We start from the raw sequence: 21580 nt of genomic DNA, 5'->3' as shown, positions 1-21580 counted from the left end.
GTTTCCAGAATTAATTCATGCATTTGGTTTTTGATTTACTGCAATTATAGCCTGCCCCCCCCCCCCGGAAGAGCTCAAGACATGCTTGCCCTATGTTTTGTCCTCCTAACAACCAAGTGAGCTGGGATAGTCCAAGAGAGAGTGGATGACCCAAGATACTTCAGTTTTCTTCGTGTCCTGAGTGGGGACTTGAACTGGAGCCCTAGTCTGACACTCGAACCACGATACCATGCTGTCCCCATTTTTTTTCATTTTCTTAGCTAAAAGCACACAATAAGTGGCACAGCAGAAGGATACTATGATTCTTCCTGATACAAGAACAAGTAGGGGCAGGTTTCACGGGAAGAGGTAGATCCTCTTTTCCCAACATCGTACCCTCCAGATGTTTTGTACAATTTCCATCCGTCAATGCAGCACAGCCATGATAGCTGCTCCTTATGGGAGTTCAATGAGCTGGATCCGGACCTATTCATACTTAAAGTAGAATACTGAAATCAATTCTTTTAAAAGGACTATCTTAAACCTAGGTCTGGATCTGAGCCAAATGATTTAGTATATAAAATCCTGTGCATTTTTCTTTGACTGCTTTTGTTGAAAAATTGAGCTGCATTTTTTTTTCACTTTCAATAGAGAAGTGTCTAGATTACTGATGTTGTTCCTACTATATAAATTTAGGAATAGTTTCTTGATTATGCAGTTCACCCCTGTTCATTGAGGGCTAGTGGTTTTATCATGCTAAACTGAGCTAACTGCTCTTCTAGACCTTTATAAAAAAATTGGGGGAGTGTTCTTTGTCCTCGATCCTGTCATTTGTGACTGACCCATAAGAACAAGTAAGAAACAATTGATTTGAATCTGATGACTTTCAGTGTGCCTCAATGACAACTAACGTTAGCTGGGTTTATGTATTTGTTCCAAAATGTTATTCTTTTAAGAACTCTGTACAGTCAAACCTTGGTTCTCGAACTAATCCGTTCCAGAAGCCTGTTCGGCTTCTGAAACGTTCAACTACTGAGGCACAGCTTCTGAATGGTTGCAAGAGCTTCCTGTACTCTAGCAGAAGGTGCGTCGGACGTTTGGCTTCCGAAAACCATTCAAAAACCTAAGCATTTACTTCTGGGTTTTTGGCATTTGGGAGCCAAAACGTTCCAAAAAGGAGGCTGAGGTTCAGGAGCTGAGGTTTGAGTGTATAAACTTTAAAACAGCAAAGAAGGAATGCAAAATTGGTGAAAACTGGAATCTTTGGAAAGTATTTATAGTCTTCCATTTGTTATATCTGGCATCACTAAAAAAATCACCAATGATTAGTTTGTCTAGCTAACAAAGAATTTTTTGTACAATTCTCCCATTAATAATTTATTTTTCATATTGTAAAAATATCTATTGCTGTGTTTTGTTGGGCTGTTTAAAATGATTAGTTGGTTTGTTGCAACTTTAACCTTAATAAGTAATGCTAGTCAATAAGTAATGAGTCTAACAAATTACTTATTTAACAAATATTAGTTTTAATGAAAATAATAATTTCTGTACAACCCCTTGCTAGGCTGATACAATATAAGTTGGTACTTTGTTGCCGAGAAGCTTAATGTTGTTCATCAATATTAATTTTGATAAATATAAGTTTTGATAAAAAACATTGTTGACTTATTATTATTATTGTTATCATTATTATTATTTTCAGGAAAGATTGGCAGATGAAATAGACAAGCTGCGAGTTGAATTTGACCAGTTGAAAATAAGAGCAGGTTCTTTAATTGATCCCACGTTGTCAAGGTAGCCTAAGAAAACCATAATATTTTCTTACTTTTAATATTTTTTAAATCATACTATCTTGAAAATACTGTTTGCAGTTCACCATCCACTATGTGTTGCAAGCAGCCTTTGAAAATGTTACCATTTTAATCACCATCATTTTCTAAGGCACTGGGTGAAGTGCTTCCTTTCATAGCTGTGAATGGGAAATCTGCTTTAGGCATTTATAGGTTGTTTTACGTGGGTTTTGAGAAAGTCATGGGAGGAAGAGGAATGGACAAATAAGTCTATGTTTAAATTCAGATGTGATGAGTATTGCATTAGTTCTCCTGATTATAATGCTAGCACATCTGTTCCATTTTCTAATGTTCCTTTCACATTGCAGTACCTGTTGCATTAGGGAACCTGTAGCATTTAGTGCTAATGTTCATTCACACCAGTGGTCAAGGTGTGACGCACAGTGAATCTCACTGGACAAGATTGATGCTCCCCCATTCATCCTTTCACACGTGTGCTTCTGTTTCCCCATAACATCCCCATGAAAAGAGAAAGTAAGAACTGTATGCCAGTGTACCACCCTCAATTTTGTCCCTTCCACAATTTTCTGGGTTAAGGGGCTGCAAAGTGATTTCTCTCCCCCCCCCCTAGTTACAAGTCGGTAGCCATGTGAGCTTTCGTGCGCATGCACACTTCTTCAGATACACTGAAACAAGTCACCAGACCCTTATGTATAGTGAGAGGGTGGGGAGGGGTATTACTCAGCAGGGTGGTGGGAATGGGTGATTGGCTGATAGGTGTGGTAAACCAGTTGACAACTGTTAACGACTGCAGTTGTTCTTACAGGAAAAAGCAAGGTGTGAGATGGCCAAAAAACAACTTTATCATGTGGATACTTATCCCATTATACTGTACATGATAAAGCTATTTTTAGCCATCTCACCTGTTGCTTTTTCCTGTAAGACCAATTGCAGTCGTTAACAGATACACCACAGAGTGTTATCACTCTCGTAGCATTTCAGGAAATCACCCAAAATTGTTTTCTTTACGTATAGAATGAGATTCCATAGGATGAACGTCTCTGCACATTGTAAAATAGTTGATAAATTATTGATTTTTTTAATCTATTGATTTTTTTTACAGTTTGGCTTATTTATTTGCATCTGCTAATTCATGTGCCACAACTGTTTTTCAGACCGCATCTTGATTCATCAGCAGAACTGAGGTACTCTGTGAGCTCCCTAGTTGATAGCCAACCAGATTATAGGTCTACTAAGGTGATAAGAAGACCAAGAAGAGGCCGAATGGGAATCCGGAGAGAGGAACCAAAGGTTTTTCTTGTTGTTGTTCTTTGTTTATTAAAAGCAGTGCTCCTATTATAGTAATGGAAATGGATAGGCTTTAGCCATAGTGGTCCAAGGAGTCTGGATGGTCAGTGACAGAGGCACAACATTCACTGCTGCGGAGGAATGTTGGCTTTGTAAGGAGGAACTGTAGTCCAGCCAAAGCCCTGCCTCAAGGCCATTCCTCTTTCTGGAAAGTGACTCTTGTACAAGTGGCCTGAGAAAACTAAAAGGGTGTTAATCAATGCCAACAGTGTTTCAACGTGCTAGGCTTTCTGTTTTTAATTTCTCTCAAAATTAACATTTGGAATGAGGCTGATCGGTATGCATTTCTTTCCAATTAGGTGAAATCCCTTGGAGATCATGAATGGAGCAGAAGTCAACCGATGGGTGTTCTGAGCAGCCATCATTTTGAGAGTGACACTGAAATGTCTGACATTGATGATGACGACAGAGATACAATATTTAGCTCTATGGATCTTCTGTCGCCAAGTGGACATTCTGATGCCCAAACCCTTGCTATGATGCTTCAGGAACAACTGGATGCAATCAACAAAGAAATCAGGTACTTGTACATCACCAAAAAGCAGAGAGCTTTCTCATCCCAGGCAACAAATTGTGCAAATGCTTGCAATAAATAAAATGGGTTTATTCACATGCATCTGGCTGGTCTCTGAGGGAAGCAGAACAGCCAACTTAAGTGGAATTTTATTCATATCAGCAGTGCAATCCTGAAACACGTATTATGTATTTTTCAAAAGAAAAGGCAAATGCGTATATTTGTTTAAGAGAATTTGTATACCGCTTTATTGTCAACAAAACCAGTAAGCATTTAATGTCTCCCCAAAAGTAGACCCTTTAGTTCAGCTATGTTTATGTAATATACAGCCATAAGAGACAACTACACAATACCTTTTGGCCTATTAACATTTCAACTGTTTGTTGTGTAGGTTTTCCACCTTTAAGGTAGAATGTTTCAGCTGTGGTGAACCTTTGAAGCCATTTAAGCAACTGACTCTACAACATTGCTAAATCGATTGGAATAGATTCTTTGACTACAATGTACATCGTTTATAATGTTTGACATTTTATTATTATTGTTTATATTTTGCTGGAAGCCACCCAGAGTGGCTGGGGAAACCCAGCCAGATGGGTGGGGGTATAAATAATAAAATTGTTATTATTACTATTATCTTCTTATTTAAAGCTCACTGATGGGTCTCCAACATGATGTACTGGTGAAGCCTATGTCATTTGTGAAAAGCACCTTATTAAACTGTTGCCAGGGATCAGGGCAAGGAAGCAATTCACTCTACAGTGGTACCTCTGTTTACGAACGCTTCTGGTTACGAACACTTCAGATTACGAGCTCCGCTAACCCGGAAATAGCTGGTTGCGAACTTTGCCCCAGGATGCAAACGGAAATCGCTCGCCAGATTTGCATGTGCAGCAGGAGGCTACATTAGTAAAAGAGCGCCTTAGGATAAGAACGGGTTCAGCTTAAGAACAGACCTCCGGAACAATTAAATTTGTAACCAGAGGTACCACTGTATTGGAATATAACTCACATGACATTAGCTGTTTTAATTCTGCTGCCTCCCAATTCATGTTTATAGGTTAATCCAGGAGGAAAAGGAATCAACGGAATTGCGTGCAGAAGAAATAGAAAATAGAGTAGCCAGTGTAAGCCTGGAAGGCTTAAACCTAGCCAGGGTACACCCTGGCACATCTATTACTGGCTCCATTACAGCTTCCTCCCTTGCAAGCTCTTCTCCTCCAAGTGGGCATTCTACTCCGAAACTCACTCCCCGCAGCCCAGCCAGGGAGATGGATCGTATGGGCATCATGACACTGGTAAGAAAATGTACAAATACAGTTTTGTGCTGATCGTTTCATTTATTTTATTACTTCTCCAAATAAGTTTTTTTTCTATACTTGTTTCTTTTCCTGCTCATTTATTTATTTGCCTATTATTATGTTTTTGTCTGTGGTAAGATCTTGCTGACCATTAAAACAAAATGCAATAAGACTTCATATAGGGCCATTGCCAGTGTAACACAAGATACAGTAAACAATAAAAAATAGTAATGAAACGAATTTGTAGGTTGCAGGGATAAGGACTCAGTGCTCCAGAAAGCTTTTTAGGATATCAAACAATGAAAAGTTTTGCGGCCCTTCAAAGACTTAACAAATTTATGATCGTATTCGTGTGAGAATCCTTAAGTGCTTTTCCTAATAAAAGTACTTCTCAGATATATCATGTCTGTTTGCACAGTGTAAGGAGGCAAAATCTGGTGCTAGGCCTTGGTGGCTGTGCTGTAAAAAGACTATAGGGCAGGGGGACCTATAGGTGGTACTACATGGGGACAGAACTTAATTTGCTGCATGGCAACAAATGTGACTTAAGGCAGCCCTGCTTGTCCTGCTGTGCAGTTAAAATAGCAGCATAAGAGCTATCTGCAAATTAAAAGATTCAAATATGTTTGTAGAGTTGGTTCCAGAGAAAACTAAGCAGAATTCTCATCATACAGGGGGGCTTTCCTGAGTCCTTCCCCCATCTACTACAGAGCCCATAATCTCCTAAAAGCCTTCTAAGGCATACCACCTTGAACAATGTTGGATGAGGCTAGTGGAGCTGCAGCAATATGGGGAAACGGGGGGGGGAGAGATTTCACGGGGCTGCTTTGCATAAGTGGGAGTGTTTTTCACCTCGCACAAGACAACTCTAGATTCAAGCCATAGTAGTTTATTTGAAGTTTAGCAGTTTCCAAAACATTGATTTTCCTGTTTGATGTTGAAAAATGGAAATGGATAGGATATCAGTATATTTTATTTTACCTAAACGGTTTTGATCATTCCCCTTTGTTCTTTCCTTTGTCCTTAACTCCAGCCGAGTGATCTCAGGAAGCACCGGAGAAAGGTATGCATCCTTTTCTCTCTTTTTTAGCATTTGCACTTAAAACTCAGTTTAACACCAGAATTTTTCCACAGGTTTTTAAAAGTAATTTTGCAAAATGAATTTCTGCATTTGTAATTGGAACTTCAGAACATCTAAAACCAGGCCTCAGCTCTCAAAACTCACAAAGATGATGTGTCATCTTTGAAATTTGATGTGTAACTCATTGTGAATCATAACTTTGCATATTAGTTTATACAGCTGCAGAAAACTTCTCATTATTATTCAAATAGTAAACCACCCTGAATGTTATAGCAATACATGACACAAGCATATATGAAACTACCAGAAGTTGTCACTACCTCAGGCTTATTAAGCAGAACCCTGGTAATTCTGTACTGATACATAATTTTGATCTTGCTTTAATATGTATCCAGTCATAACTTTGGCTATGTATGTGGGATTAATGAAACAATGATGGCATGCATCAAATTACACAGAGGCCTGTCTTTTGTTGGTCTCAATTCTATACACTTCTTTAGTGGCAGTTGGTTTCCTCCCTGAAGCTACTTTGCAGCCATAAACTTTGAATACTGAAGTGTTTTGTGAGCTAGAATATCCATTGTATGTTCACATAAATTAGCCAGGCTTTGCAAACATGGAGTGTGAGAAGACACGGCATGTGTAAGCAGCACAGTCCTATCAGCCTGTTCTGTACTGGATCCATATAAAGTTAATTAAATGATGCCCGAAGTCCAAACATGACAGGAAGCTAATTAATTACTGGCCCCATCCACTCTTGGTTTTCCTTAAAACACAATTGGGAGGGTAGAATCTTGAACAGGGCCATGGAGGTAGTTGAGGACATTTAACTTGACCATCACTATGGTCCAGATACAGATTGCCCTGCCTCTGCAATTGCTGTTTAGAAAACAAGCATGGAAGGGCCAATTATGTGTGTGGTTTATTTATAGTTTTTTATTATGTTTTTGATTATTTTATATACAAAAATATAAAAAGGCAAATCACAAGCAAAAAGGCAACACAGAGATGCAATAAACATTAATAGTGAAAAGAAAATAAATTAACCAAAAAAAGCCCACAATAATTATGTATCTATGTCAAGAGGATGGGGTGTGGAATTATCTGTTAACAGTCCAAACTTGCTCAGCATCCTTTGTTTATGCAACCCTGCGTAGGGTGTCCATATAGTCAAGAATCTTCCACTCCTTTTCTGAATAAAGAGGACTTTCTTGAAAGTCCTCAGTTGTGTCATGTCTTCCATCCATTGTATATTTGAGGGTGGAAACTTTCCATCCAATATGGAAACCTAAGCATTTAGCCCCCAGGGGTGCCTACAGTGGATTACAAAGAGTTGGTACATAATTCCACAAGCTGTTGACACCATTTGACACCATGTTGCCTGGGGGGCCACCACAGCGCCAGCACTGATCTGTGCTTGATATGTTTCATGGCCAGTTGTGCGCTTATTGTCCCATTCAGTTTGGGCCTCAGAGATTGGAAAATGGGACTTGAATGGCTCTCTGTAGGGCCATGATCATATCCGATTATCTCCTTGGCATTTTTGTTCTGTTACTTTTGTGCCCCACAAATGGAACATGGTTTATATGTAAGCCCTTATGCTTGCTTGGAAAGTAGGATGAATTCCAAACAGATTACCTGCTGCACCATTTAAATTATTTCTTGCAAATAACTTAGAAAGTTGGTTTCTAAGCTGCCCTTTATGGACATGGTTTGTTTGTAGATCGCAGTCGTCGAAGAAGATGGGCATGAAGACAAAGCCACAATAAAATGTGAAACCTCCCCTCCTTCAACACCTAGAGCCATTAGAATGACTCATACTCTACCTTCTTCATACCACAATGATGCCAGAAGGTAAAAAGCTCATTGCTTCAGACCGTAATTCACAACTTTAATGTGCTGTGTTCTTTTTATAATGCCCCCATTCATATGACTTCCAGGTTAACTTCCACATAACTTCCAATGTATTCTATTTATCTGGAAATGCCACCCTGCAATGGCTTTTCTTTTTTTCACCACTTCATGTCAGGATCCATGAGAAGTAGCTTATCTGAAGGAGAAACTGGACATGTTTCTTTGTGAAAGAGTGGCTTTTATGGAACACCCTGCTTGCATTGATCGTTTTAGTTCCTAGCTCACCCAGGCCTCTTATGTGGTGCAAATGTAGCTCTCCAAGAATAATTGTTTCTTAATTAAAAATTTGTACATCATCACCGAGGTGGGAATTGCCTAACTCTTACAACTTGGCTCCTTGAATTCCAGTCTGATTTGGATGCCTGGTCTCCCATTTTGTAGCCCCTTTAGATCAAACGTGAGCGGAAGTCAGATCTAGATCTACTGGTAGATTTTTTGGTAATTTGTGGTAGGTGAGCAAGGATTCTGACATCCAGTTGCTTAAAGATGGCAGATACAAGATCACCCCTGCCCTGTATTACTTTGCTGAAATAAAGAAAGCGGTGGGTAACCAAAAGTGGATTTTGGTGTGGAAGGACATCGAGCTCCTCAAAATAAGTTCCTGGGTTCAGAATGCTATAATTCTAAGGGTATGTTGTTTGGCTCCAGCCTCCAGTTGTAGATCTCAGGGTTCTAGTGAAAATCAAGACAGACCACACAACCCTCTCATGCTTTAAGGAATTGAGCTGGAGCAAAATGGTATATTTTTGTGGTTGCTCTTACTACCTTGCTGTTGGCTCTCTATAAGTGAACAAAGGAGAAGGCACCACTCACAACAATGATTAAAATGAAAAAATCCATATCAGATTCAGTGATGGGGTTTGATATTTGTGTGCAGAAATGCAACTAATACAACCAGTAACTTGAATCTTGGCTGACCTGTGCAAGGAGACCAGTGAAGGACTGCAATTTTTGACAACACCACTACTAACCTTTTGAACCCCATATTGCAAAATTCTTGACAATTTCAATCAGGACAATCAGGAGAACCAACTCCCCCCCCCCATTGAGCTCTTCCTCCTAGATGTAGTTTTCCTCTAACATTGTTCGGAATATGCAGAGTGGGCATTTGCAAAGCCTTGGTAATATTGTGTCCCATGGAATAAGAGTCACTTCAAGTCCATCAGTGCCCTCCAGGTGGCCATGGCACCACACTGGGACACAGATGAGGTAGGGGATGGAGGCAGTGAGGTCAAGGGAACTCTGGGTTGGTGATATCAGCATCCTGCAGGTGCAGGCACACCTGTGAGGCCACCACCACCAACCCGGAGCACCCAGCCTAGCACTTCACCCCATTCCTAGTCTGCATGCTGGTGCCACTGCTTCCTTACACATCGCTAATGTTCAAAACACCGCCAAGTAGGACATAGCATGCCACTTCTGCATAGCTTGTTACTCTGGTTATATCACTTGTATGTGTTTGTTTTATGCTAGGAATCTGAGCTTGAACATATTACATAATTTGCAATCTCTTTTTTTTTTTTGTGGAAAGTGCCCTCCACATAGGAATTTGAAGGGTTCCCAGAGTATGTTGAGTACACTTCTAAAGCCTTTTATTATTATGAGCTAAAATGCCCTTGTAAGAATTGTGTCTTTGTTCTTATGGTGTGGAGCAGGAAGACGGATCATTTGCGGAGAAATTATCTCTCGAATTGGAAGCAGGAACAGTTTTGCTGTCTACATCTCGGCAGAGATCCTAGAATCATCATTTCCCCAAGACCTAGTTTCCCAAGACCCTAGGATCAAGCAATATCTCTGCTTCTGAATCGAAATGCAATGCAATGGCAGGATTAATGGCTCAAAACTTTGAAATCCGATTTACATTTATGCTATTCCAGACTTTCTGTATCACTAGCTATACCTCTATTCAGCAGCAAATGAGCAAAAGTCAAAAGACAAGTCTTAGCTCACCTTCCCACTGTCAAGAGCTCTCTTACAAGCCAGAGTTCATACATGGGAGCACTCTTCATGTGCTCTGATGCCATGTACGAAAATGGCAGGGATAACATGCCCCTTCCTATAGCCCTACCCTTTTGCATGATCACAATGCATGACATCAAAACACCTGATGAGAGATTAGATCTCCTACCTGCAGCAGATACAAGCCCAGCTATAGAGCCTATCACCGCCACCTCCTCCAGTCACTGCCATGGCTGTTGGTTGCTTTTTGGAACTTATAGAAATCCCTTTCTGGATATGCTCAGAATATGTTGCTCTACATCCATGCCTAGCAGGAGGAAAATACCTTTCACTAGGTTTTCACCCTGCCCCTGCTCAGAATAGAAATTTCTCAGGTAAGATTTTTGAAAATCCCATTTTTGGTTGAAAACAATGTTGTTACAACTCAGATTTGTTTGGTTCTTCTCAACACATATTGCTCTGAACTTTCCAGCCAAAAATTATATTAATAGGGCTTTGATGAATTACACTTCCTTTCTGTCACTTTTTGTTAGATTGAATCATCTTGATCAGCATTAGTGAGACATGAAAATTAGCCATTGTGCTGTTCTAAATATTATTATGATGCAGGAAAGAAGCCATCAGAACCTGATTAATGTTTCCAATTATGAAGACACTCTTAGATTCCAGATAATTTGTTTGCACAGCTGCTTAGTTGGGGATGGGCACAGGACCTCATAAGGGCAATAATGTATTATCTATCTTTTGTGTGTATTTTATAGTAGCTTGCCTGCATCCTTGGAGCCAGAAAGCATTGGTTTTGGCAGTGTCAGTAGCAGCCAGGATTCCCTACACAAAGCTCCCAAGAAGAAAGGAATCAAGTCTTCAATAGGACGTTTGTTCGGTAAAAAAGAGAAGGCTCGACTTGGACAGCTCAGTAAGGAATTAGTTGTACCAGGCTCGGGTCGCTGTTTTTCAGTATTTTTTTTTTAATGGTTTTGGCTTCTTTTTCAGTTTTGTTTTGCTTTTCCAAACATTCATTTCTCTTCTAAACTGGTGGGATCTTTTCCACATAATTCTGTTATATCATAACTAGTATTGACTGTCACATCGTTCACTGTGTTTTTCTAAATGAGCAAGGTGAACAGGATGATATTCCTTTACTTAATTCTGCTGCCTTTATGGAATTACTAACGTGTAACTTTGTTAACACCTATACAATTTAAAAAACCTTGATAGCAAACATATGAATCTGTTGACTTAGCTAAAAGGCTCCTTTCCAGAACAACCATCACCGTCCTTTTTCAGTTTTGTTTAGCATCCCACCTGACAGAAGACGTGGCTAGCAAGAAACTCAAAAATATCATTGGTTCCCATGCTTTTGCTCCTATTATGAATGTAGTTAGCTTTTAGCCTTCATTTGCTTGCCATGAATCCCCTCCTGGACTGTTTTCCAGTCTTCGTAGCATAAGGCTCCTATCTGTTTTGATCTTATACTCCGATCGAATGAGTCACTCACAAAAGTGTCCACAGACTGGGAGAGCTATGCTAACTGCCTGCTGCCGCCACTGTGGCTTGCAGAACCACTGGCACATTTGTAGCCAGCCAATCACAACAGCAGAAGGGGGCGAAGGAACATCTAGCCCCAATCCAGCTGCTGCTGAATTGGTAAGGTGACTGATAGTTGTAATCCTATTCATTTTAATAAAACTACAACTTTTAGTGGCTTTGCTAAGTTGCCATTTGTAAAAGCAAAACAAAGATTTAGGTAACTGTCATTTGAAACAGATGGCCAAAATATATTGGTGATTATGGATCCTGTTAGAATATGAAGAATTTCCACAGTATCTTACAGTTAATAACTTCATATCATTGTCCATTTACGTTATTCAGGGGCAACACTTTAGGTAAGGTTTATAATGTATCATTTCATTCAAATAAAACTGGAAACTTCCACATCTCAGTTTCCACAGCCCTATTGACAAGAAGGAGCAAGGAAACCAATATTTAACCTAAATATTTAGGATATTTAGTGAGCAGCCCCAGTTTACCAGGGCACGCAAATAGTGAATACGGCCTGCCTAAACCCCATGTTTTAAACTTTGGTTGTAAAATATTGTACATTCTGAAATATAGTACAGTATATATAAACAAAAAAATAAATAGGTTGATAATTAGCTGGGTGCAGAATGGTCACTTTTCTGATTATTATTAACATTCTAGTTTAGACTGTCCTTTCATCTGGCATGGGGAGAAATGAGGTGATTGGGGTTTTTTTTTTTTACCATAGCTAATTTAATATATTTCACAATCAATCTAATGATGAGCCCTTTGACACAAGCTAGATGTTCCCATCTGCACAGACTAGAAGCTTAATATCTGTACCATGGCTTATTCATTCTCAGTTAAATTAATCAAGACCCATTTTATTGATATTGGCATACTAAATACTATTGGCATACTAAACACTATTACGTCTGAGTATCTTCTTCTTCTTCTTTAGTAAGTTGAAGGCCCCAGGGATCAAGATATAATAAATGCATTCATATCTATTACACTCTTTAGGACAGAATAGAGATGTCAACCTGTAAAAGCTGTCCTGGGGGGCAGTATCAGTTGCCCAATGTGCTACCCCCTCCCCCTGACAGTAACACACCATATCATCATAACTGTGTAATTGGATGAAAATCCATTCATAGTTCTGAAGAAGTACTTGAAGTAAATCATTGCCAAATGTTTGTAACAAACAAGGATTTTCATTGTGCACCTTAGTTCAACCAAAGCAGTAGTACGTTCAAAAGTAAAATATGCAACAAATATTAATAAAATATATTCTGCAGAATATCTGCTCCCCTTAGAAAAAAGTGTGAGAGCAATGGCAGGAAAAAGATAGGCTTTCCATTTGCATGATTTTGGAATGGAAAGCCCACAACTGATGCTCACAATGATCCTTCATAACTTGTATAACCTGTATTTTGTGCTATCTGTACTCAAACATGAAGTACCTCATAAGAAGGCGAACGCTATCTATCTAGAACCTCCATATTCATTGTTGATATACCATTGAATACTGGTTGCCGAAGAAAAACAATGGGAGAGCACCATTGCCTTCAAGTCCTTCTTCCTGGAGGCATCTACAGTACTTGCTGGTCTAGATCAACCTCTAGTCTAATGCCTTCTGATAGGGATTTGTGCTCTTGTATATGGCAGCAATTATAATGTCATTTGGTTTCTTTTTGTCCTGTGTCACAATAGGACATCTTTTTTCCTTTCTTTTTGAATGAGAAAAGTTGCTTCAACCATGCTGCTTCTTCTCTGGTCCATGATCATTATCAAAGATTTTCTTTCAGAATACCATGCTGGTCCTTTCTGTAGTCTTAGTTTCCATAGCTTTCCACTTCTGATGATTAGCTAGGATCAAGTCACCTAATGTGTTAAAGAGATCTAGTCTAGTGTTGTTGTTTTTCTAATTCTTCGACCAAAAAAACCTGACTGAATGATACATATTTAAGATTGAGAGTAGGGAAGTCTCTCTCTCTCTCTCTCTCTCTCTCTCTCTCTCTCTCTCTCTCTCTCTCTCTCTCTCTCTCTCTCTCTCTTTTCCCTTCTTTGTCCTTTGAACTTGCTGTCCTTTTGTTGTCTCATTGACTCTCTCTTTCCACAGTCTTCCAGCATGCTTTTGAAACATCAACTTTTGTTTGTGTTCTCTATTGTTGGATCTGTGGTGTCTTTTCTTAAATTCAAATAATGTATCACATTGGTTGGCAAGAACAGGGTCCCCCCCCCCACCCCCAACTAATTGGAGATGGAGAAAACATGTGAAAATGTTTAAGAATACGACTTGTGTAACCACCCAGTTACCTTGTGGTATTGCTTTTAATTTAAAATAGCACAATGGTATACTATAGCTCATGCCAATGTTTCAAGCTCACAGTTGCTTAAATATCAACCGTAACAGAATGCATGCCCTAATTGTGCTTGGTACAGCTGAACAAGAGGAGATTTACTGACTCTGATATACTATATCTTAGGCAGTGATCCTGCATGTACATCTTTCATCTGTCTGTGCAAACAGTCTATATTGCTGGTGGCATGCTCAGTGTGTTTGTGTGTGTCTCCAGACTCGAAGATGTCTGAAAGAGGGATGTGTATAATCATCTTACTCCTGCCTCCAGTAAGCAAGCGCTTTTGTCTTGTTTCAAAAACCTGCAAAACCTGCATGACTAGAGGCAACAGCGAGCAGAAGAAAGGCTTAATGGGAACCGATATCTCTCTTTTAAAAAACCAACCCATTTTCAACCACCTTTAAAAGTATTGGTTGTATTCGTAAGTAAGGAGGTTGGAAGGCCACTCATGCAAAGGAACTTTCCTAGCCCCAGTTCCTCACTACCGCACCCCAACCAACCAATATTTGTTGGTATTTTAAGGTTGTATTTTGCTGCTTGGTGTGGTTTTAACTCCATTTTATAATTCTTTCCCAAGCTGTTTTTGTTGTTGTTGCTGTTGCTGTTGACTTTTGTGACTTTGTTTTCTGTACATATTCTTTCCCCTTTTTGTACGGCACCAAGAGAGAGCAATAGCTATTGGGCATCTAATAAATGCATTAAGTAAAAAATGGAGCCTTTTGGCAGCTGACGAGTCCTCAAGAAAGGTTTTGGTAGGGTGTAGTGCCCCTAGAAGACACTTTTAAGAGGCCCAGGAGGCTGTATTAGGAAAAAGGAGTGCAGAAAAGCCCTTTTCCATACATGATATTCCACTCCCATAACTTCTGGCTACAACCCATTTTCTGTTTTCATTCTGTTAAGAGGGGGAAAACCCAGCTAATTTCACACTTTCTCCAAAGCATTAGGAAACTACAGTTTCCTACACACAGAAGACTCTGTTTTTATCCTGTAGTGCTATGCAGTCATCAGTACATAATATGACTTGCCTCCATATTGAACAGTCCTGCAGTCAGCAAACATTTCCCATACCTCACAGGAAACCCTGAACAAGACCTTTAGTGACTGTATTTTAATAATTTGCTGTTGAGGCACCTGTGGCTTTTGCTGCTTCTTTTTCTAAGGCGTTGAGACCATGCTACAAATGATTTCCTTGTTGCTAGTTCTTATATGTCCCAGCGGATAGTGAGGAAGTAGCTTCTGGATTTAGGTATCTTGCTTTGTTTTCCACCCCAAACAGACTTTACAATTTCACAGACAAAATGCTAAACTAATAGAGCCACTTGAAAAGAAGGTCAATGGAGAAAATCTGTTTGCTGTTTTGACACAGGAGGTTACATGGAAACAGAAGCCGCAGCACAGGAATCTCTGGGATTAGGCAAACTGGGAACTCAGGCAGAGAAAGACCGAAGACTAAAGAAAAAGTAGGTTGCTTATTCATGCTCCTTTTATCCTGTCATCCATCTGTAGTGCATTTCCTTGATCCTTTCCTTATGCTCAGCATGGATTGCACCTGCTTGGAATATCCAGTAGGTATTTGTTTTCTATTTAAATATATTTGATTAGCAACACTTAGGACAATTTACAAACATATAATTTATCAAAACAGTGTGATAGCTTGCAAAAATAAAACAAGTTTCATTGGCACTTAAAGCAGCTGAGATACACACACACACACACACACACACACACACACACACACACACACACCCCTAAAGGATTGTGTTCATTCCTCTATGTGGATTTCAGTAAAGAAAGTCAAGAGGGAAGGCTGTTTGTATTTATGAGCCGCTTATTATAAAATGCAAATGTTCTCCTTTGACTCTATTTTCTCTTTAGAAGGGGGGCAACCTAGAGTTTTGTGTATATGAATTATAGGATAATTATATGCTTTCACCCACTGCATTTACTTGGAAGTTAAATTCAGCAGCTGCTATGATTCAGGACACATAGGCTTTGATAAACTGTAATTACTACTGCTTCTCAATACCTGCTATGCTCCGTTTGGAAACAGATTTTTTAATATATATAAAACAAAGAGTGGGGAATCTTATAGGGGAATAAGACTATGCAGTGTTTTGAAGTTTTGCTTTTGCTTCTGTTGGTATGCCTTCAGAAATTTCCTTAAAATTTTCTCACTCAACTGACTTCTGCTGATCCTTTCCTCAAATATTGTCAGCTTAATATTGTCAGCTTCTCCATAGGTGTGTTCCAGCATTTGACACTTTGTTTGTAGTATGCATATTAACCATGTTTTCTATGCCATGTATGACTGCAAGAAAATGTATTTTCACCATTCACTGTTCATTGTTCAACCTGATCCTGATTCAGCAATCCAAAGCTGCAACCAACATAATTGTTCTGCCAGACTTTTATCTTTTCCATGCTATTTACTAGAATCCTTACCTGATTTCTTATATGAGCTTTGGCTGTACAGAAGAAGCAGAGAACCAGACTGGGATTTGTATCATGCTGCCAAGATAGCCATTAGATTTAGATTTAGAAGAAAATATCAGATAAGAGGTTTCTGACTATGAACGGTATAAAATCTTTACTGAGGATCTCAGGAATAACTTCTGGTTATAACTTCTGTAATATTTTTAAATTTTATTTCTGGCTTCCCATTCCTAAATATTTGTAATGACTAGCACTTGAAATCCTTACCCCAGTTGCCTAGAAGAAAGTCCCATGGAATTCAGTGAGGTTACATATGAGTAGGCATGGATAGGATTGCACTAATAGCATCACAGGAACAAGACCTTTAGTGACTGTATTTTAAAAATCTGCTGTTGAAGCAGCAAAAGCCACAGGCCTCTTTTTCTAAGGCGTTGAGACCATTCTACAATGGTGATGAATGAATGAAAGGGAGCAAGCAAGGATTATGCAGTTAAATGCAAGTCAGAGAGGCAAGGAATTCATTTTTATTGGTCTTACCGCCAATTTGCTTTGCAACTTTAAATGTTTCCCGCCTTCCCCTATTAAGTCTGTAATTTCACATTGCCTGTGGGGTGTTTTGCTTTCTTTAAGTTACAGTAAATGTTTTCCTATCCTACCATGAATTTGCAAATTTTAGTGATAGGATATATGTTTTAGAGATCAGCATTTTCACATTGGTGTCTTTATTTGCGTGTTCATTTTGAAACACTTTTATCCTATCTGTTTGCTTTACAAAATCATTCAAGCAGCTTTTAAAGAAATCTCGGTTGAATAGTATCTGGCCCATTGACTTCTCATGTCTTGATTTGGATTGTCAACTGAATACAGTCTGCTGCCAAAAATGTCTGCCACACAAGAAGTTTCTGGGGCTCTGAATTTTGCAGACATTGTGTTTGAGACTTGCCCATGGAATCTTTCCCTGCTACTTATCTGTGTAATAGATCTTAGCCCTGTTCAAATGCCAATTCTGGGCCAGAGATAGTGAAAAAGTGAGAAGGGTTAATTCACTACTCTTCAATACATGGCCCAGACCCACACCAGTTGTTTGTGCACAGGCTCGTATGCAGGAGCTACTCTTGGTATTTTTTCAGGGTACAGATCACATCGAAAGATTCTAGGTTCATGCAGTTTGTAGACACATAATCTCTGGACAATAGATTGACTTAATTCATAAAGGTTGCAAATAGGGCCAAGAGGCATCATCTTAAACATGTCCCAGCCAAATTGTTGTCTGCACAGCACCCTGGTTGTTTAGATATCAAGGCAACTGGGCTTCTGCTAGATATTACACTGGAGATCATTCTGCTAAGACAGGAAACCTCACAGGGTACCAGTAAATTTAAGGCCTCCATGTACCACAGTTACATGATGGGCCAGACTTTCAAACTACCCTAATTGTTTGAAAGATGGGTTTTATTACAGTAGAGCTGTAGGATGTGGTACCTCCTCAAAGTAATGGTATCAAACCTTGTTGCTTCAACAGAAGGCTTGTAACTTAATACATATTTTTGTGTGCTCACTAAAAATGCAAATGACATGCAGTGTCTTGGACAAATTTATGTCTAGCAGCTATTGAAATGTGAACATGTTTACCATGTTCACCATAAATATCTAATACATCTATAGTAGTTTTCACATGCTAACTCACTGAGGTCTACATGGGCTTAATTTGTCAAAAATGCAATCAAAGGCAAATAATTTAAAATGTGGAATATATATATTGCTCACATTGAAACTGTACCCATCTAAGTCACATCTTCAATTACTACCATTGGCTGCACATGTTGGTAAAATAGGTTTTACAAATGCAAGGTGAAAGCTTAATTATGATTTTACTATGTTAAGATTTACTGTTAAAATCCTACAAACTGCTAGTTTCATTTGGATGATGATGTAATTTGTATAACGATGTAATTTGAAGGGATTTTAATTATCATATACAAATGCTATACTCTATATATATATAACGAGAAGCATCTCCAATAATCATCCAAATTTGGAACATTTAAATTGAATGTTACTTTGGGATGCAATTGGCCAAGCCTTTCAAGAACTCTAAACTGCAGTGGGTATAAGCTGTGACCAGGGTTGAAAGAAGCCTGATTTTCTCTCTTCTCAGCAATTCTTAAGGATCAGCCACCCCACAAATTATCAGAATCCTCTATATAATGCAACTACCTCTTCCCTCGAGTCACTGACAAAATTACCACACTGACACTGACAAATTCCTTCTGCCGCTTACCAAATTTGTCACTCGCAGCATTTCAACCTCTGGCAAGGATGCCTTTGCAACTGAAACTAGTGCTACCTTATTATCACCAGTAACACAGTACGATAATTTGAGGGGGGAGAACTGACAGATTTGTTTGTATTTGTTCAGTATCAAAGGCAATCTGAATGCACAAGTTCTCCCTAATTCTTAATGCTTCTTTTCAAACGGTACAGCATATGGCTCCAAGCTGGGTGTAAGGACACAGGCAAGCAAACCAACCGTATTCTGCTCCCAGGTGGAGAATACTTATTGGAGTATCTCCCGAAGTGCTTTCTTGCCACTGCAAGAGGGAAAGGATATGACAGCTCTGTACTGCCATTCAGCCACACCTTGAATTAGGAAAAGGTCATTTAGGAGGCAGAGAAGGGGATGACAGGCTGTATGGCACTTTTATCCAGCTGCAGGATGATGCACATACCAACCCATGGGAAATCTACTGGTGCAGGAGGCAATATGAAGATCTACATTTCTGCAAAAGCACCCACTTAATCGACAACTTGTGGGATGAAGCTGGTTTGATCTCTCTGCTTTTTGTGTGGGTGTGGAAATGGCAGCCAAGTCAATGAAGATGGTCTTACAGGAGAACTTAAGAAGAGCTTTGTGGATCAGACCAACGGCCCATCTCGTCCAGCATCCTGTTCTCACAATGGTCAACAAGTGGCCTGTGGGAGACCCGCAAGCAGGAACTGAGCACAGTGACTGCACTTAGACCCCGCCTTTCATAGCAGCCTACCCGGATCTCCCCTTGCTTTGTTTTATCCTCACAGTGAGGTAGAGCTGAGGCTGATAATTAGCACCTTAGCCAGTGCAGCCACCAGTTGCTCCTGCTCTGAAGCTCGGCGTTTTTTATTACTTATAAGAACTTCTCATTCATTCATTTAAAAATGTCCTGAAATCCATATATTACAAGATGTGGATGACTTCTGGTCTTCTATATCATTGGATTTCCCATCATAAAGCAGTGCTGAGGAACCTTAGGCCTGGGGAGCTGAATTTGGTTCTCCAGGCCTCTGTTTTGCCCTCAGAACTTTCCCCAGGCCACACACACCACTGTCCTGAGTTGGGAGCAGGTGGCGCTGTGGTCTAAACCACTGAGCCTCTTGGGCTTGCCGATCAGAAGGTCGGCAGTTCGAATCCCCGTGACAGGATGAGCTCCCATTGCTCTGTCCCAGCTTCTGCCAACCTAGCAGTTCGAAAGCATGCCAGTGTGAGTAGATAAATAGGTACCACCATGGCGGGAAGGTAAACAGCATTTCCATGCGCTCTGACTTCCATCATGGTGTTCCGTTCCGCCAGAAGCGGTTTAGGCATGCTGGCCACATGACCCAGAAAGCTGTCTGTGGACATATGCCAGCTCCCTTGGCCTGAAGCAAGATGAACACCATGCCTGACAGTTGCCTTTGACTGGACTGAACCATCCAGGGGTCCTATACCTTTACCTTTAACACCCTGAGTGTTTTTGCCTGGGTGGAATGTGTCTTTGGAATTCTTAATGCCTTTTGCTTGTTTGGATGGAGAATGGGGGTGTCTCTCTGTGTGTAGAAACTTCCCTACTGTATAAAGGTAAATTTTTAAAAGCACTGAAAATAAGTGCTGGAAGAGTTCAGTCCTGCATCTGAAGCTCTTACAGGACTATCCCGTTACCAAGCTTTCTTCCACATTAGCCATTTCATCTGAAATGGACGCCATTTGTTCTCTCATTTTTGAATAATCCAAATGGGACTGTTGCTAACGTGTTGTATTCTGGTTTTTTTAGCCATTCTTCTCCCGCTTTTCTACACTTTTGATTTGTGGCTCTCTTTCTTTAAACTGTTAAAATGCAATTGCAGCACAGTCCGGCAAAGTGCTTTTGAGGCATCCCAGCGCTAATGTTCCCATTAATTTTCCTCTTAGTCCCCTTTTTAAAAAGTGACTTCCACTTCTCAGCTTCTGCCACCTTAATTAGTTTCTTCCTATTCTCTGGTGGCATTTTTGAATTGGTCCATAACTAGGCAGTTCATATATAGGGGGAGCCCTTAAAGTGCTCGTTTTCTCCTTGCAGCTCATTAGTTAACCCTGCTCTTTAATTTTACAATTGGAATTTCTTTGAGTTGAAAATCAGATCATACATTTCCTAAATAAGTTTAAACAGACATTTTATTTTGTGTTAAATTTTCTTATAGTTAAATGCAATGGAATGGAAGGGGAAAGAAAAAGTATAATGCCTCAAATTACCTTTCTTGGAGATGGCAGATGTATTATTTATATGCTTGTTTAGATTCATTTCTGGTCTTGCAGCTCCTCTTTTTAGAGACATTCTTAAAACTGGCAATATTATACAATGTACCGGTAGTATTAGTTACTGAATAACATACAGAATTAAATAAATCATAATCATGCTTAATTTAGGTGCTTTTGCAATCTGGTTCAGTTTTAGGTTTCTACTTAATGCTGATAATATGCATTTTATATATTTTCAATTTTATTTAGGTGGATAAAATATTAAGCATTGGGTTGGCAGTTATAGTGTTGCTGCTGTCAGAAACTTTTGTGACTGATTACACCCGTCTCGTGGTATGTAAAGTTGTCGTGTCTTGTTTGCGGTCTGTATCATGCCGTGGGTGTTTGTCTCCTGCTTTCCAACTCAGGAATTCCATGATAGATTGGCACGTTGTCCTACTCATGTGATATGTGTAACCGTTACATTCAGTTCGCATGGGACGCAGCTTGGGTGCAAGTTATTGGTCCTCCAGGGTGGTTTGTAGGGTGTCCATTCTTGTGAAGACAATCCCAGTGTTCTTTTTCTCTGTGGTTTCAGTCAAAGTTCTGACGCAAGGGGAGAGAATTGGCTTGACCAAGCAGATGTCCATGTTCAGAAAGGGCAGGCATGGCAATGAAAGTTTTGTTTTCCATTTCATGGCAAACTCTGCTTGACATAGGTTGTTTTTTTAAAAGGGTACATGGTTGACAACAGAAAAACAATATCCACAGATTGCATAAGATTGCACTGGACCACACAACATTACAGCTCAGTTCTTAACAAAGTTTCCATATGCATTAGACACTGAAA

The 21580-nt window shown here is 39.6% G+C and overlaps 1 protein-coding gene across 4 annotated transcripts in view; it reads left to right on the top strand.

Annotated features, from left to right (window-relative positions):
• The window catches only part of PPFIA2 (PPFI scaffold protein A2), a 259476-nt gene that overhangs the window by 210463 nt on the left and 27433 nt on the right, over nucleotides 1–21580 (top strand). For all 4 annotated transcript variants that reach the window (XM_088651748.1, XM_088651747.1, XM_088651746.1 and 1 more), the window contains 8 exons: nucleotides 1682–1773; nucleotides 2945–3080; nucleotides 3437–3657; nucleotides 4709–4946; nucleotides 5983–6012; nucleotides 7754–7884; nucleotides 10665–10819; nucleotides 15154–15247. In XM_088651748.1, coding sequence (XP_088507874.1) covers nucleotides 1682–1773; nucleotides 2945–3080; nucleotides 3437–3657; nucleotides 4709–4946; nucleotides 5983–6012; nucleotides 7754–7884; nucleotides 10665–10819; nucleotides 15154–15247 — 1097 coding nt within the window. The remainder of the gene's footprint in view (nucleotides 1–1681; nucleotides 1774–2944; nucleotides 3081–3436; nucleotides 3658–4708; nucleotides 4947–5982; nucleotides 6013–7753; nucleotides 7885–10664; nucleotides 10820–15153; nucleotides 15248–21580) is intronic.

Source organism: Zootoca vivipara, chromosome 9 (assembly GCF_965207765.1).
Source record: "Zootoca vivipara chromosome 9, rZooViv2.hap1.1, whole genome shotgun sequence".
Lineage (NCBI taxonomy): Eukaryota > Metazoa > Chordata > Lepidosauria > Squamata > Lacertidae > Zootoca > Zootoca vivipara.
Note: the sequence above shows the minus strand (reverse complement) of the source record. Positions and strands in the feature narration are given on the sequence as shown.